At 32.7% G+C, this 16620-nt stretch overlaps 1 protein-coding gene across 2 annotated transcripts in view; it reads left to right on the top strand.

Moving 5' to 3' along the window:
- Nucleotides 1-16620, top strand: part of LOC143244777 (protein YIPF1) — a 52387-nt gene that overhangs the window by 19458 nt on the left and 16309 nt on the right. For both annotated transcript variants that reach the window (XM_076490077.1, XM_076490078.1), the window contains 2 exons: nt 4008-4182; nt 8165-8281. In XM_076490077.1, the coding sequence (XP_076346192.1) occupies nt 4008-4182; nt 8165-8281 (292 nt within the window). The remainder of the gene's footprint in view (nt 1-4007; nt 4183-8164; nt 8282-16620) is intronic.

Here is a 16620-nt window from a genome sequence, read left to right as displayed (position 1 = left end):
CCCATCTCTGTCTCTTACATACATTCCAGCAAATCCCAAGATCCACTTCCTGTGGTTCTAGGTACAGGCATTTCCTTGGGTACATCTTCTCCCACCCCAAGATGCAAAACTATCGTTCATTCACGTCCTCAGTTGTTGGAATCCTCTTCCAACAGCAAAGACCTGTCCAATCAACCCAGGGCAGAATCCATGTAGGTTGACAAACCTCCCTCAAATAAAGACAGTAAAGAGAAAAGACGTGATCGTAAACAGAAGGGTTCTCCACCCAGTTCTCCTACACATAAATAAAAATGGCCACCTTGATACAATGGAACTGTCAATGTTTACGTTCTAATCTGGATGACATCAAAACTTTGATTGCTTCCTACCATATTGTATGTCTTTCCTTACAGGAAAACTTTCTGAAACCTGCCAATACAGTCACCTTTTGGCAATTTCCTTTGTACAGAAATGACAGGCTGTATGATGAACAAGTGCATGGAGGTGTGGTACTGTTGGTTGATCAGCATGGGTCAATCCTGTCTTTGCCACTTCACACACCCTTGGAGGCTGTAGCCATTTGTGTTTTCTTGGGTTGTACCATCACTGTTTGTTCTCTCTACCTGTTGCCAGGAGAGACTTATGATCCGTCACACCTTGATGCTCTCGATGATCAGTTGCTATCTCCCTTTATAATCCTGGAGGACTTTAATGGACATCATCCCCTCTGGGGAGGTGCTGATATTGACAGGAGGGATCACTCCATGGAGCATATGCTCACTGATCACAACCTTTCTCATTTCAATACTGGTTCTTATACTTATTTTCATGCACCTAGGCAGTCCTTTACTGCTATTGACCTCTCAGTTTGCTCCTCTTCACTATTCTATTTTTCTTGGAGGGTTGACAGTAACCCATAAGGTAGTGATCATTTTCCTATAATTTTGTGAGAGACTGGCTGTAGTCGATGCCACCCTATCCTCGTGTCCTGGTGGAAGCTAGATCAAGCAAACTGACCCTCTTTCACTGCTCTTGCAGAATTTGATGCTGCCATTGTCTGTAAGCCATCAATAAATGACTGTGTGGCAGCAGTAACTAACTGTATTATACAGGGAGTTCAGAAAGTCACTGTGCAGTTTTGTAATCATATTTTATTCAGTCTGTTTCAAGCCAGCAACTGATAGCGGTGTTTAGAAACAAAATAAGAAGGATTCAGGCCTGTATTGATACCAACGGGGGTCACTTTCAACATGTCTGTTAATAAATATATAAGTGCACAGTGACTTTCTGAACTACTTGTACAAGCAGTTCCTCAATGTATTCCTAATCCCTCGACATGTTTTCCACAATATCTTCATCTGTGGTGGAATCCTGCCTGCCACATGGCACAGAAGGCACAAAAGTGGGTCTGGAAAACTTTTGTAAGTATTTTACACTCTCACACCTCATCACTTTCCAGCAGGCCCATGCACATGTTCAATGTGTAAGACGTCAAAGTCAGAAGGAATCTTGGATTAAGTTCACAACTAACATATCTTCAACCACCAGTTCCAAAGTCATATGGGACAAGATTCAAAAGTCAGTGGGCAATATAATTCTGTCCCCCTCTTGATCTTGCTCTCTGATGGCCAGGAAGTAGCTGATACCTGGAGCATTGCCGATACTGTAGGTGAAAGCTTTTGCCAGGTAGCTAGCACTTTTGCTTCTTCCTCCACATTCTTAGCCATCAAGGCTTGAGCAAAGCAGTCACCTCTTTCCTCTCGAACTGATTGTCTCTATAACTATAATTGTCCATTTACACTGGTGGAACTCAAATTGGCCCTTCATCTGTCTGGCAGTACATTGTTTGGGCCTTATGATGTACACTATGAAATGCTGTGCCAACTATATCCTATTTCTTTGGTATTCTTCTGATTGTTTTTAACTGGATCTGGCAGGAGAATGTTTTTCCTGATGCCTGGTGCCAGGCTATTGTCCTACCTTTCTCTAAACCCGGGAAGGATCCCACAATTCCTTCAAATTACCATCCAATTGCTTTGACAAGCTCTCTCTGTATATGGCCTTAGAGAGGATGGTTAATGCTCATCTTGTTTGGTTCCTCAAATCAAATAACCTCCTCTCGCCCACCCAGTGTGGGTTTTGATGACAGTGCTCCACCATGGACCACCTTATTTGTCTTGAAACATCAATCAGAGAAGCCTTTCTCAAATGACATCTGGTATCAATATTCTTTGACATTGAGAAGGCTTATGATACAACGTGGAGGTATGGCATTTTGTGAGACCTCCATATATATGGGTTATGTGGCCATTTGCCAATTTTTATTGAATATTTTAATAGACTGGAGATTCCAAGTTTGTGTGGATTCAACACTTTCCCGTCCTTTTCTACAGGATCATGGAGTCCCTCAGGGCTGTGTTTTGCCGTAAGCTGACCTTTATACCACACATCAAGCAGCTACGGATCAAATGTACAAAAGCACTGAACATCCTCCGTGTTTTCTCTTCCACCACCTGGACAATAGATCGACGTTCTATGCTAAAGATATCATGCTCTTATTCGTTTGAAGTTCAACTATGGATCACTGGTCTATGGGTCTGCCATGGACCCTGTTCATCATCAAGGATTTCATTTCGGCTCTGCACTAGGACTTTCTGCACTCCCCAGTTCAGAGCTTATACATAGTCTCATGAACCTTCTTTGCACCTCAGCCATTTGCAACTGCCTTTACTGTATGTTTCGAAACTTCATTCCTTTCCAAGGCATCCCACCTGGGGTTGTGTTTCCTTCTTTGGTGGGCTATGCTTTTTCAGAACAGATGATCTGCCATTGTTCCTTTTGGCCTTCATATCCAGGCACATTTGGATGAATTGGGTCTGTTCTTGGATAACATTGCTGTATCCACTGGTCAACTGATCCCACCATGGCTTTTTACAGTCCCCAAATGTGGCCTTTCTTTAAGTCATCTGAGAAAAGCAGATACTCGTGATTGGAAGTACCATCTTTTATTTACTGAACATCTTTCAAACCATCCCTCCATTCCCATTTATACAGATAGTTTGAAATCAAGTGACTCTGTGGGCTTGGCCATGGTTTGTTGTGGTTCGGTGGTTGCACACAAAATCCCCTCTACCGTTTCAGTGTTCACTGCTGAACTGTATACTTCTGACCTTCTATCAGCACATATGGATTGTTTAGTACCACTGGACCCTTTGTTGAGTCATCTTATTCTTTGCTACTTACTGCCTTTTTTTTGCAGAGGTTTACCCAAGTTCGCACTTGCCTGTTATGTAGTGCCTTCATTTACCTCTTTTTCTTTCTCACCTTGCTTTTATCCCTCTGTTTCTGCAATTCTGACAGACCTTTTCTGGGCTTTTCTCATCATTCACCTTCCTTGTCCAGTCCTTTTTTAAGACCATAACCTCTGCCTTGTTCTTAAGGTTTCACTAGTTCCCCATTTCAACCTTTGCAGTTCTGTTCATTTGTAAATTCATACATTGGATGCCACCTGCACTCATTATTACAGGGATCAATCAATATTATTTCTGGGTTGATCCATTCTATGAAAGACTTAGTCTGCCCCATAAGGTTATTGGAATTTTCTCCCATCACTCTCTCTTCCATTTTGTCTTTTTACAATCTTTCCAACTCGAGTTATCTTTTTTGTAAATTTGCACATTTACACTGATCTTTGTGTAATATGTTTAAGAAATATTACAATTGTCAATTTATAAAACTGCACCAATCATGCTGACTGTTTCTGTTCTTTCCTTCTATTTAATGTAAATTTTTACTTAACTGTTTTGCCTATTCTGTGTTTTTTTATTATATATAATATGTATATACTTAATGATGAAGTATCAGAAAATACAACTAACCCAATTAGTGAGTGTACAAAACAGTTTTGCTGAACAATTTCTCTCTAAGTGTATGTACATATAGGAGTAAAGAAAGAACATTTATATTAATATATATTGTTCAGCCTAGACAGACTTTAATTTCAACATTCTTATTTTAAACTTTCACAGCTATTGTCTGGTGAGGAAAAGCAACAGTTTTCCTTTTGGGAGTTTAGTTACTATCAGAAACTGTTTAATGTTGACACAATTCAAGTGCTAAGAAGAATTCTCTGGTCAATGATACCTATTCCAGGTCAAGCCACATATTTACATCACCACATTAGGCCTGCTCCTGATTTGTATGGTAAGATTACGAAGTATGCAAATAAACTTAGTGTACACAAATGCATAAATAACAAAATGTAATTCTGTCTTGTATGATTATAATAAAATTTATATTGTTGATTTGTATAGGTAACATACTTAGAATAACTTTTGTTATTTATGTTTGATTAAAAAAGAAAATTAATTCATGGCTGTTGTTGTGCTTATTGAACATATGTTCTGTATGGTGATAACAATCGATCTAAAATTTGATTTTGGTTCATATGATTAGATGAACCATAGCATTTAAATTTGGACTATGTTGTTGAATTATTAAAATTTGAAGTATTTAAATGTGTAGTGGCTTATCATTAGAGTTACAAAAGTGAAACTTATTTTAATTACAATGTGTAACATAAACATGTGAAATTAAATTTCTCTTATTTCATTTTTATTTATGATCTAAGAAGAACAAATTATGTAATCTTCTTATATTGGATTGCTAAGATTAAAGCTAATTATTACAGTAGTAGTACTGTTAATAAGAGATCAGCATTGTGTAATAGATACTCCTCACTTAACCCTATAGGCTCATGCTTTATTTGCTTCACATGTAGTGAAGGTTTAGCTGCTTACATTCAAAATTTTTCAAACTACTTTTTGCTTACATTATACCAACTAGTATAATATAAAATTGTGGTTAATAATCCACATTTTAGTAGTATATCAGTTTTAATTTTATAAGACAATATTTTTAAAAAATCCTGGCTTTTCCTTGGTGTAAGAAATGTGACACATTTTTTTTAGGCATCTCATCTTCTCTTTTAAATTCTCCATCCCTGTGGTAAGGACAAATGTTATTGTAAATTACTCATTATAAAATTGTAATTCTTCAGACAAACCATAATCTTTTTAACTTTCAATTCTGTTTGATTACAGTGCCATCAAATATAAAAACACCTCTAGGCCACATCTTCTCTTTTAGAATTTGTTAATAGTTCTTTCTTACCTTTAATTTTATATTATCTATAACTAATAGAAAGCAAAGGTTTTCAACTATCAAGTGACATATTACATTATGTAGTATTCTGAAGAGAGATTTGTCAATTTCTCTTTTAGTTTGAGCTTTCTTCCCATGGGAAATATAACAGTTAGTTTAGAATAATTTGTATTGACTCTTGTTACATAGTTAAAAAACCAGAAAAATTGTGATAGTTAGAGTAACTTGTCTGCTTTTTGCATTTTATTATTCTATGGTGCTTTATTTAATCAAATAAAATTTGTTTTGTGCATTACTACCATTAGTATAAAAAGTAGAGTTAAGTGTCATTGACAGTTGACAGCAAGAAAAAAAGAAGATTTGGGTAATTACTTTATTTCTTGTTTTTTATGTTTATATTTTATTTATTATTATAAAAGAAACTAAAATGTAAATATAGAAATCTCTTTAGGTTAGTTAAAGTTATATTAGGTAAAAATAAATAATATAAATAATATAAAATATTTCACAAGACTCACACATGGGTAACTCATGAGTAATGTAATTCAATATTATGAGTTATGCACTCCCCAAGTGATTTTTATTTTATAATGTTGTGAATAACAGTTAGATGTGACTCAAAGGGCAATAAAACAATAAAATGTAATTATAAATAGATGTATACTATTACAAGTTTAAAGCTATTTTAGATAAATAAATGTGGTTTCATACTACAATTTGAAGTAATTCTACAAGAAAAATAGGGTAATTTATATTTATTTTCAGTTTTTGTTGGTTACAAGGCCAGTCAAAATGACTAATTTATACAGAGTTAGGGTAGAGAAAACAATAGATAAAATATAAAGTTTTACTGAAAATACACATTTGAAATATATGTAGGAGGTTTTAGAGATTACACAAATGAAATTTTGAGATTTTTGAGATGAAGAAAAGTATTTTTAATCTTAACATGAAAATCACTATGCACAGGTACTATTCAAAATAAAGACTCGATATATTTATGAAGAAATATTTTTTTAATTTATTAAAAGTACTTCACTAAATTTTTTTTGTAAGTGAAAAACTTGTATTGTTCACTGAAAGACTGACAAATTAAAAGTTAGTACCAAATCTATACAGATTTTGAAAGAGAACACACATCACTAACCTGTATTGAGAGAGTTAATGCTTCAGATAGAGGCAGCTACCTGACATTTATTTTTCTGTGTTCTAAGTAATTTGACTGGTCTTATCTATAGATTTCTTGTTTCTGTAACATTTTAGGTTGGTTTGAATCATTTGGTTGATATTAATTTCTGATCAGAGCAATCTACCTACTCAGAGTGAAGCTTAAAAACAACCTGCTAATAAGCATATCTAATTATGTAAACTTTTCTTATGTTTTTACTTATAAAAATTACAATACATGTTTTAGTTTGGAACAGTTGCTTTTTATGATATTTTGAGCCTTAAGTCCTGTAACATCTTATGAGGTTCTGTTAGTTAAGATTAATTCTAAGTACAAACATTGAGCTAACAGTGCAAAACAGTTTGTGTAACAAAAGTAAATAATAACAAATTAAAATTCAAAACAATAAGATTGGATACAATATGCATTCTAAGTAGTTTTGTTGATTCTTTCACTGTGACTGGGACATAATATATTTCTTACTGCTCTGGGAAGTATACATCCCAGCTGCATGAAAGTGACTGTAATGAAATTAATAAGTGTTTGTTTTATTTAAGGTACACAAAAACATTAGTTATTGGTTTAAGCACTGTCATAGGTTTAACACATCAGTGTAACCATGTATTAACAAAGTTTCCTTCATTCTCTCTAAAAATGTTGTTTAAACACTGAAAATTTAGTAAACAGCCCCAACAGTGTAGTTTTGCTCTTTTAGGGTGTTGTATTATATTATTAGTAGCTTACGTAATTCTTCAAAAAATAAAACTTGTAGCTGAAACTGTTTGAAATCTGAGAGGAACTTCATAAAAGCATCTAGTTTTAGAAAAATGAATATTTAATTTGGAATTTTTCTACTATTTCTACTTAAAACTTGTTACTTATTTTAGTTTTTGCAACTTGGACTGAATAATGGAAGGTGATTTTCATATTAAGCATAAACACTTTTTTTTATATTTTTTATATAAAAGTTTTTAACTTTTTGCATAACTTCTCAAACCTCCTAAATGAATATGAATAATTTCTTTTAAGATAAGTGTTTATATTTTATTTTTTATTTGTTTTCCATATCACCTATTTATAGTTAATTATCATCAGTGTAGAGTGCAGTGAAATGTTTAAAATTAAGAAATGCAAGCATGTCATACATTTTTGCACTTTGTTGAATAATCTTAAAATATCTTTGAACTGTGTGTAATTTCACCTCTTTACTTTTTACTTATTATTTAATTTTAATGTTTTCTTTTCTTTTCCTTCTTTTACCATTTATTATTTATTTCAACATTAATCGGTGAGTGCTTCCTGGTGACATAATGGTATCAACAGCAGAGATACTGTAGCCTTTGGCAAAATGTTTTTGCACTCATATAGTAATGTAAGTCTTGTAGAGAAGGTGATGTTTGAGTTATATCATGAATTTGTAAATGTAATTTCTACATAATTAACTAAAGTATTAAAGTAAGACGTAAATACAATTAACTCTCTATTGAACTAATAGGTATCCAGGTGAGAAACAACACTTAATTGCTAGTTATGGCAAAACTCCAACAGTGCTAAGAACAATATGTTATGTTTCTTAAAGGATACTTTGTGCAGGTTTTAAAACTACCTTTTAAAGATAATAGTGTAAAATAAACTCTTTCTGTTGGTTAAAAACATACATCAAATAATTAGGTGAGTCTGGCAATCTGGTATGTTAAATAATCTAATTGCTCAATAACTTTTTATCCATAACATATCCATTGTTGTTAGTGGCAAGTTAATTTAAGTATAATGTGTGTTTTTAGATTATACCTAGTTCTTTTATTTTAAGTTATTTAGCAGTATCCTTATAAACTTTTCAAAATTTTATTTTAGGTCCCTTTTGGATCACTTCAACACTAGTCTTCATCACAGCAATTGGTGGCAATATGGCCAACTACTTGCAAACTGTGGGGGAATGGAATCAGATCTGGCATTATGACTTCCATAAAGGTAGAAGCTCAGTTCAAGAAACAACACATTTAAAGTAGCAATTTTAGTATGCAAATAAAATCATTGGCATGACCAAACAAATAATTATTAATGATAAAAAGCTGGTTATGATAATGATAATTCCATCAATTTTCTCTTCAAAATAAATTTTTATGTACACACAATGTTCTTTGTTTACCTTGTGCAAAAAATATAAGATGGATATCTATCGAAACAATTTATTCATTTTACAAAAGACCTAGAATAGCAGTTTAAAAACCAAGAAGTAGTTGGTTTTAAATATCTTTTTACTATGATTGTGAATTGAGGATTATAAATTAAAGTCAAATAAATTGCTCACTTTCCACTTGTATGAGACCTACTTAATATCTTTGCTTTGATCGTTCAAGCAGTGCTGAGGAGATGTAAATTCAATAATAGATTGTGCCCACACATCATCTTTTCTGTACTGAAATTTACATTTTGGAAAGGGAAAGAAACTTGCAAGTAAATAAATAATGGTTAAGTCTTGAAATAACTGTGACAATATGTCAGATGTTATCCAAATACCTAAAATATTTTTCCATTAGGGTACTTATCTTTTGTCACAAGATTAATTATTTTTGTTCAGTACTGCTGTCTATATGCAAAATCTTTTATTTACATAAGCCTTCCAATCCCCCCCTATTTGAATCATATGATTCCAACATGTGTCTTAAATTGTCATGCATCACTTTTCTATCAATAAGAGCGTGACATATTCACGTGACACATGTGACTCTCTCTACAAGCCTCTACTGAATTATTGATTTTTGCTTGGCAGTGCCTGTGCTCAGATGTGTTCCTTTGTGTATTTCAAGTTTCATCTTTGTGTTTAAAATAAACATGAAGTGGTTTTCATTTATATTACTTCAAGTTTCTTCAGATTGTTTCTTCACTCTAATTTAAAACCAGTTCATTGCAGTCACATTGTTATTTATACTTTTGATTTTTGATTGACTATTTTTACTTATGAATTCTAAAGTTTGTGTTACCACTTCGAGAGTCATACCTACAACTGGAGTTATGTCACAGGCCTGAGGCTCAGACAACCTGGCAAGATATGTATCGACGTTTATTCACCAGGAAAATATATGTTACAGAGGTCAATCTCTATCACTGGGCCTCATCACACTTCCTCCCAACCATGCTAAGTCAGTTCAGGCAAACAAGGACATGTATCACATATTTCCACCTCCTGACTTTGCCATGCATTTCCATATCATGCCTGTGGAGTATATTTAGTTTACTACAGTTCTTTTGGATTTGTTTCTCATGTATGTGATGTTTTATTCCTTGCCCTATTTTGTATTGTTTTACTCCCCTTCCTGGATACTCAGGCATGTGTTGACCATTTTGCCTCACAATTAAGTGATGGGATTAGCAGTTTCTCTTGCATATCCTCATTTAGAATACATTTTCTTAGACCAATAATTGTTAGCTTTTATTTTGCCTGTTTTGGGATGTGTTCTTGAAATCTCTTCTAAGTCTTACCCATATCCAATCTCTTACCTTCATCTTTCCCTCACAACTTTTTTACAGTATTTTTTTGCCATCCATCTCTCCTCTAAAGCTCTCCATCATTTGTCTTTTTTGGTTCTGGCTTTGCATATGTAGTTTCTCTGTAGTGGGTACTTTCTAAGTCTTGATGTGACCTTAACTCACATCAGTTTTCTGTCATTCAGGATTTATGTATGGCCCTCTTTCTGTGGTATAACATATTTGACACAATTACTGACTTCTAGTAGCTGCATGTTGCATCAGTACATCAACAGTCTCCCCCCAGTGTCACCTTGGTATGTTTGTGGACTTGCAATATTAGAATCTGGTTTTAGATACCCATGGTGGACAGAGTACACATAATCCTTTTGAATCTTGTAACTTATTTTTCTCAGTTGGAGCCCAGTATGGCACCTGTTACAGATTGCTGTCCATCCCATTTCCAACCTTGACCTGCCCCTCCTCAGAGTCCCTCATCATTTTCTTGAACGACACACATCATGTCACTAACAGTATTGGTGACTGCCAGATGTGTTCTGGTCCAATGGGAGTTTCATTTGCCAATTTTCTTCATCACTGGTGTTCTTTTTTTGTTGATCATTCTGTTTTTCCAGTTTTATCAGATCCCATTTCTTCACCTTGCATGTCTTTCATACCTGTTTCTTTCCCTCTGTCTCAGGATCTAGTGAACAATCAGCATCTGTTGAAGGTGGTTCAGGATCTACTATCTCAGCAGGCCATTGAACCTGTTTTTACATCATTCACCAAATTTTTTTCCTAACTCATTGTTTGTAAGAAAACCAGGGATGGAGATCTGAAATAGATTTCTCACAGCTCATTCAATTTGTTCTACTGTCTCATTTTATCACGGACTCATTTCTCACTCTGTTGGGTGGTGAAAGCTTTTGCTCACTATTTTCATGTTTTTGGGCTGCAATTCCACCATTATATTGAAGACTGGTTTGTTGTGGCTCATTTTAAATGGAATCAGGTCAACCGTACTCATCAGCTCCTTCAAGTAGCTGCTTGGATGTGCTGTTTAGTCAAAGTGAGTATGTCCTTTCTCTGTTCTATCCAAGTCTAGTCTAATTGGGTATCTTTTTTCGACAATTATCTCAGTCAAGCCCAGTCTTCTTCTCTATGACTTTGTTCCATGAAATTGTTAGTTTGCATGCCCTTTCAGTTCCCTTACTCTCTGCTTGCAAGGTTTTATTTCTTTTGGGGATGTTATCTTCAGTAACATTACTGGTTCCACCTCACTTGTGCACCTATGCCATCCCTTCAATGGACTCTTTGTGATCAATGGAACCTTACTAAGGATCCTTGTTTTCATGGTTTGATGTGGCCCATATGTTGATAAATGCCTCATTGCCTCTTCCTTGTCTGGATATACATCTGTTCATGGATGCATTTCTTTGATTCTTTGGACTGTTGAAGAGAAGTCTTTGCATATCAACATCCTTGAGCTTCTTGCACTTGTTGGTGATGATTTATTCCAGTTATTTCATAGGAGTAGCTCTTATCAGTCACCAAAGGAGTATGCAGTAAATAAGACCCCTCTGTTTTCAAACATTGGATCCATGTTGTACACACATGCACCACTGGGATGTTAATGTGGCCCGATATTCCCTCACTTTATCTCCATTCGAATCTATTTTGTAGAGTTTGAACATGCCTCATCTCATCTTCACTGAAATTCATGTTTTGATGAGGAAAAGAAATTCAGAGGTGAACATTACTACTGATGAACACAATAATTTGAGTAACCAGTAATTCTCAAACCTTGCTAGTTTTTGTTTTGTTTTGCTGATACTGTTGAAATTTGCACCATGTTTTAAAAAATATTAAATAGCATTTGAATAAATTAACTTTTTAAAATTTCACAAATTAAATAAATTAAAATTATTATGGTTAAAAGTAAACTTATGAAAACAATTTGTAGTTGCTGTTATTCTTGTTATCATCATATGTTCAGTTCAGCACAAGTGTTCTGAATGAACTGAAATCATTGTTGAAACCTTGATGCTTTTGCATGTAAAAGTTTTCCAAATTAAAATCTTATTTATATATAATAACTTGAGTTTTGCAGAATGAAAACATATTCTTCTAATATCATAAGTGAGCATTGTTATCATTACTATAGAAAATACTCTATTCTTACTTAGAATAAATATAATATTTGTTACTTTATTCTCATTTTAATAATATTAGTAGTAGTTGCTGTACCTCCTTTAAAAAGGTAACTTGAACAGCTTTGTTACAGTGAAAAATGATGTATGTCATACTGTAAGTAAACAGTATTATTATACAGTGCAAAACTCCCATTTTGTCTTAGAGTAAATGAAATATATATATATCAGACTTTAATATTATTGCAAATTTGTTATTATGAGTTATTTACTTTAGAAAGTAACAAGTTATTCACATGTGTTATTTATTAAACCAATATAAAATGTTTAATTTTTAAAATTTCCTATTCCCATGTGTTAGATTCTTAAAGGACAACATACCTCTTCATCTTGAATGTTCTTTGATTCATACCAAAAGGGGGTTGGTTAAAATGGTAATGTATTTGCTTATTCAGCTATTATTGAAAGCACAGGTGGTGGCATAAATATACTTCTAGTAGAAAGTTCTAGAAGACTAGCCAAAAGTTTTAAATGGACATACCACTTAGGCTTTATCCCATTCATATGCACTTGAAAAGTCCATTGCAATTAGTATGAAATTGGCCAAACTGCCTTTAGCATTGGACTCAGTTCAAAAGAAGTGAATACATCACAGGAATTATAAAAGAATGAAACTGTGGATATTTCCCATCCTGATTTGATCTTTGAGACTTGTGTTAAGAACAGGCATCCTGACTCAGGACAAACACAAGTAGAGGTCAGAAATGTATTTACTGAAACATTATCAGCCACAAGATGTCATCATTTTCATGTATCTTTTCATATGTGTATCTGTATTTTTTTCAAACACCATTGAAGAGATAGAATTGTTATGACAGCCAACAGAGAAAAATTAAAAGAAATTAAAAAATCTTCAGAGATAAGAATACTGCAAATTATTCATATGAGACAAGAATAAGTAATAAGAAACCTTTGAAAGTTCCACTCTATAAAATGTTGAATATTCTAAGCAAAAGAAAGACTTTATTTGAATAACTTCTCATTCCCAAACACCTATGTGACTATTAACAGAGATGTTGGGTAATAAAGGAATATGTAGATTGCCCTACACAACTGTGGTCCCAAGTAGTAAGGATAAAGATTATAGAGATTATTATGGACTTCATCTGACTTGGAGAATAAACATGCAGTAAACAAAATTCTGAAGCTCAAGTGACAGCCATCTGGTATTAAAAGAACTTCAAAAATTATTTGAATTGGTCCACATGGATATCCTCTAATGAGTACTGAGACTTAAGAACAAAAGATATTCTTAAATGACAATTGTGATGATATATGGCCTGAATTTCAATTGTAAAGTGTTCAAGTATATCATGATAGACAAGACAGGTCATCTGCATTAGCCATTTCATTAGTGTGGATGGAACAAGATTTATTTTAAGGTATATATAACTCTTACTCATCTCCTCTGAAAGATTCCTTTGTGCAATATATCAACAAATGACACTGACAAGACATAGATAACTTTCTTTAAAATGAGAATCTGTGTCAGTTTGGTTAGGTAGCACAACATATGATAATATATTGGAGAATGTGCAAGAATTTTCATAACACCTCACATATAATAGGCTTTGAGATAGATATGATGTAAATGAATCCAAAGAAGAAGAAAGAAACTACAGTGAAACAAAGGCTTAGAGAATTATTTTCTTGTTGATTTAAAGCAACATTATATACATCAAGAGTAGGAACTTTTGATAGGCTAACTCAACTGCTCAAAGATCCAAAATGCTAAGAAATTGAGGAAAAAATAAAATGATTGTATATTTCACAAATAATTCATGAATTAATCACCATAGTTTTACCAGTAAAGGCATTGTCAGGTAATGATGGCAAAAAGAAAGGAATTACAGGATGACAAATGAATAGTTATGACAAGAGCAGTTCTCCGTGTTTACTAAAATCACTCAGTTATCATGACTAAACAGCTTTTGTAATATCATTATATATTCCAATTTAAAATTGGGTGTATTTCAAGTAAAGCAGAATTGAGAAATGTTTCCAGTTTCCAGATGATTTCAATATCAAAGAAAGGTGGGAATAAAGACTTGGAGAAATATGATAAAGCTGATATAAGTTGTCCATTCAGAATAGGATATGAGATTTCTTCCAGAATTTGTGAGTAACTTGTAATGAAAAAAGAAGAAATTACTTTAAAACTAGATTAATCCTTTTTGCCAAGGTGAAAGTGAATGTTTTGCAACTTTTCACAGAGTTGCATTGAAAATTTCATTGAATTACTTTTTTATCAATATATATATATATATATATGAATAAACTTTTATTTAAGTTTTACATTCTTAATTTTATAAAGAAATATTTTAATCTTCCCTTGTTATTAGAGCTCTAACATTTGTTATGTAAATCTTTCCTCCTCTCTAATTTATTTACCACCTCTCAAAGAAGTGTAAAATTAATGTAAATTACTCATTATGATACAGTACTCACTCAGGCAAAGCATAATTTTTATAGTCTTCAATTTTATTTGGTTACAAATTTATCAAATGAAAAATCAGACCTCTCTTGCCATGTTCATCTGTTACCTTCTCTCTTTCACAAATTAGCAAGAGTTCTCTCTGATGTTCAATATTATATTATTAAAAACCAAAGTTCTGTCTATCAAATGATGTTTTCTACACAGATGGTTGTCAGTTTTGGTTCCAGTTCAAGCTTATCTTAGCTGAATTTCTAATGGATCTTATCATATAAGTAATTGTGGTAGTTATGGGACATATTCTGTTTTTTGCATGAAATTCTTGTGTGTTCTTTGAATCATTATGTAACGAAATAAAAAATTAGTCATTACATTTGGACCATTAATATAAAAATGGATTAAATGTTATTGACAGTCTACAGCTAAAAGAAGACTATTTTTTGTTTTCATGTGTATTTTTTATTTATTATTATAAAAGTAACTGAAATGTAATAATTATAAACTTAATTCTATGTAACATTAGATTAGGTAAAATAAAAAGAATAATAATTAGAATTTTTGTGAGGTATACTGGTGAGTAGCTCATGTTATGCAATTTTATAGGGTAACATGACCTGCATATTTGCAAAGTAATTTCAAATTTTATGGTGGGAACATTAATTTAGATATAGTTCAAATGGTAGTAAAACAATAGAATTTAAGGATAAACAGACATATACTATTTTGAAGCTGTTTAGGATAAACAAATCAAGTTTTGTGTTGCAATTTAATTTGAAGTAATTCTAGAAAAAGAGTAATTTAGATTTATTTTTAATTTTTGTTTTGGGTGGTTATGATAGCAGTCAAATTGACCAATCTTGTATAGAGTTATGGTAGACAAAATAGCAGGTAAAATATAAAGTTTTACTGCAAACAAAATATATGATATTTATTTAGTAGATTTTAGAAATTATGCAAACAAAATTTTAAAATGTTCAGAGGAGGAAAAGTATTCTCAATCTTTATATGAAATTCATTTTGCAATCTAAGTAGTCAGTGCTCTAACACCATGTAATGAAATACTTTTCTAAAATTTTATGTTTAATTACAAATTCTGCTTTTTTGTTTACAAAAGATTTTTAAACTCTGCTAAAATCTTGCCAAATTTTGTGAAGATACAATAAGTACTTTCAAAATTATAGTATGTATACCAAATGGTTGAATGGTGGTTACAGGGTTTTGTAAAATATAAGGTGTATTCTATCTTGAGAAGGTTAAAGGATCTGTTACATGCAATAATCACAAGAATCCTATAGATGAATGAATGATCAGAGAGTACCCTCTTATTAGGGAAATTTCACCAAAAGTGTTTGGTCACAGAGCAGTCATCAAAAGGAACAATAAGAAGTAGCTAATATTAGTGAGAGGTAGATGAGAGACTCAAAGCAGAAAAACAAAAACTACTTTTGCTGATTGTTTCAAAAGAAGCAACTGCCAGAAGTAAGTCATAATGTTAAACTTCTAATCAACTCCTGTTGGCATACTTCTTGTGAACAGGAATCTACTGTGAGTAGAAGTAACTGGAAAATAATGCATGGAAAAAGCTTTTTTTCAATCTCAACTACAAAGTTGCAGATGTGGAAATAAGTATTGTAAAACAGCATGATGGCTTAAGGTGCTAAGGCAGTATAAATGGGTATGTGATAAAAGAAATTATATAAGTGAGAAACAAGATAAATAAAAAAATATGACCTCAGGAGAAGGTTATTAACATTTAAAGTGACAAAAATTAACCCAAAAGTTAGGAGAAAGTAGAAAATATAAAGGTGGTTCAGTAATTGAATCTTTGGTCATGACATCAGCACCCTCAGGCATAAGAGAAACTACCATACTGGAAAAATATAAATTAGACTAATAGAAGCTTCTTCAGGATTAAAATTAATTGGCATATCTTTTTCTGCAATCTTTGAGAAAACAGCAAGTATTCTACTAAAGTGTGTACACATGAACATGAAACCTATTAAGTACATCAGCAAAAATCAGGACTAATGGACAAAATATATTTATCAATAAGGGTCTTCATGCCCCATGAGATTTCTTTCTGATCACTTACAGAAGAATATATCAGTAAAGCTTCAAAGAGTTTATATAATTTCTAATGTTGGAAGAAACATTTGCAACAATATTTACCATTGACTTCAGAATATGTGGTGAGCAAT

The sequence above is a fragment of the Tachypleus tridentatus genome, chromosome 2 (genome assembly GCF_004210375.1).
Source record: "Tachypleus tridentatus isolate NWPU-2018 chromosome 2, ASM421037v1, whole genome shotgun sequence".
Taxonomy (NCBI): domain Eukaryota; kingdom Metazoa; phylum Arthropoda; class Merostomata; order Xiphosura; family Limulidae; genus Tachypleus; species Tachypleus tridentatus.
Note: the sequence above shows the minus strand (reverse complement) of the source record. Positions and strands in the feature narration are given on the sequence as shown.